Raw genomic sequence first — 349 nt, 5'->3', positions numbered from 1 at the left:
AATTGTCGATCAGTCGGTTTCGGAGCGTGCACACTGGTACCCGAAAGATGGTGAACTATGCTTGAGCAGAATGAAGCCAGAGGAAACTCTGGTGGAAGTTCGTAGCGGTGTTGACGTGCAAATCACTCGTCTGACTTGAGTGTAGGGGCGAAAGACTAATCGAACCATCTAGTTGCTGGTTCCTTCCGAAGTTTCCCTCAGGATAGCTGGCATTTGTTTGTAACAATTTTATCCGGTAGAGCGAATGATTAGAGGTGTTGGGAACGCAATGTTCTCAGCCTATTCTCAAACTTCGAATGGGTAAGCAAGGCGTTTTGCTTTGATTTTACGATGAAATCGCCCAATTAGA

General features: G+C 45.8%; 1 protein-coding gene across 1 annotated transcript; it reads right to left on the bottom strand.

Annotated features, from left to right (window-relative positions):
* Window positions 1-9: 9 nt before the first annotated feature.
* Tsp_15551 (conserved hypothetical protein) lies at window positions 10-189 on the bottom strand. Its single transcript, XM_003368138.1, has one exon. The coding sequence runs from the start codon at window positions 166-168 to the stop codon at window positions 10-12; it is 159 nt and encodes a 52-aa protein (XP_003368186.1). The 5' UTR covers window positions 169-189.
* Window positions 190-349: the final 160 nt, after the last annotated feature.

The sequence above is a fragment of the Trichinella spiralis genome (genome assembly GCF_000181795.1).
Source record: "Trichinella spiralis strain ISS 195 chromosome Unknown Scfld3029, whole genome shotgun sequence".
In the NCBI taxonomy this organism is placed as follows: Eukaryota; Metazoa; Nematoda; class Enoplea; order Trichinellida; family Trichinellidae; genus Trichinella; species Trichinella spiralis.
Note: the sequence above shows the minus strand (reverse complement) of the source record. Positions and strands in the feature narration are given on the sequence as shown.

Excerpts from the sequence above, each read along its gene's own strand:
- Tsp_15551 (XM_003368138.1), bottom strand. The coding sequence starts at position 168 with ATGGTTCGATTAGTCTTTCGCCCCTACACTCAAGTCAGACGAGTGATT.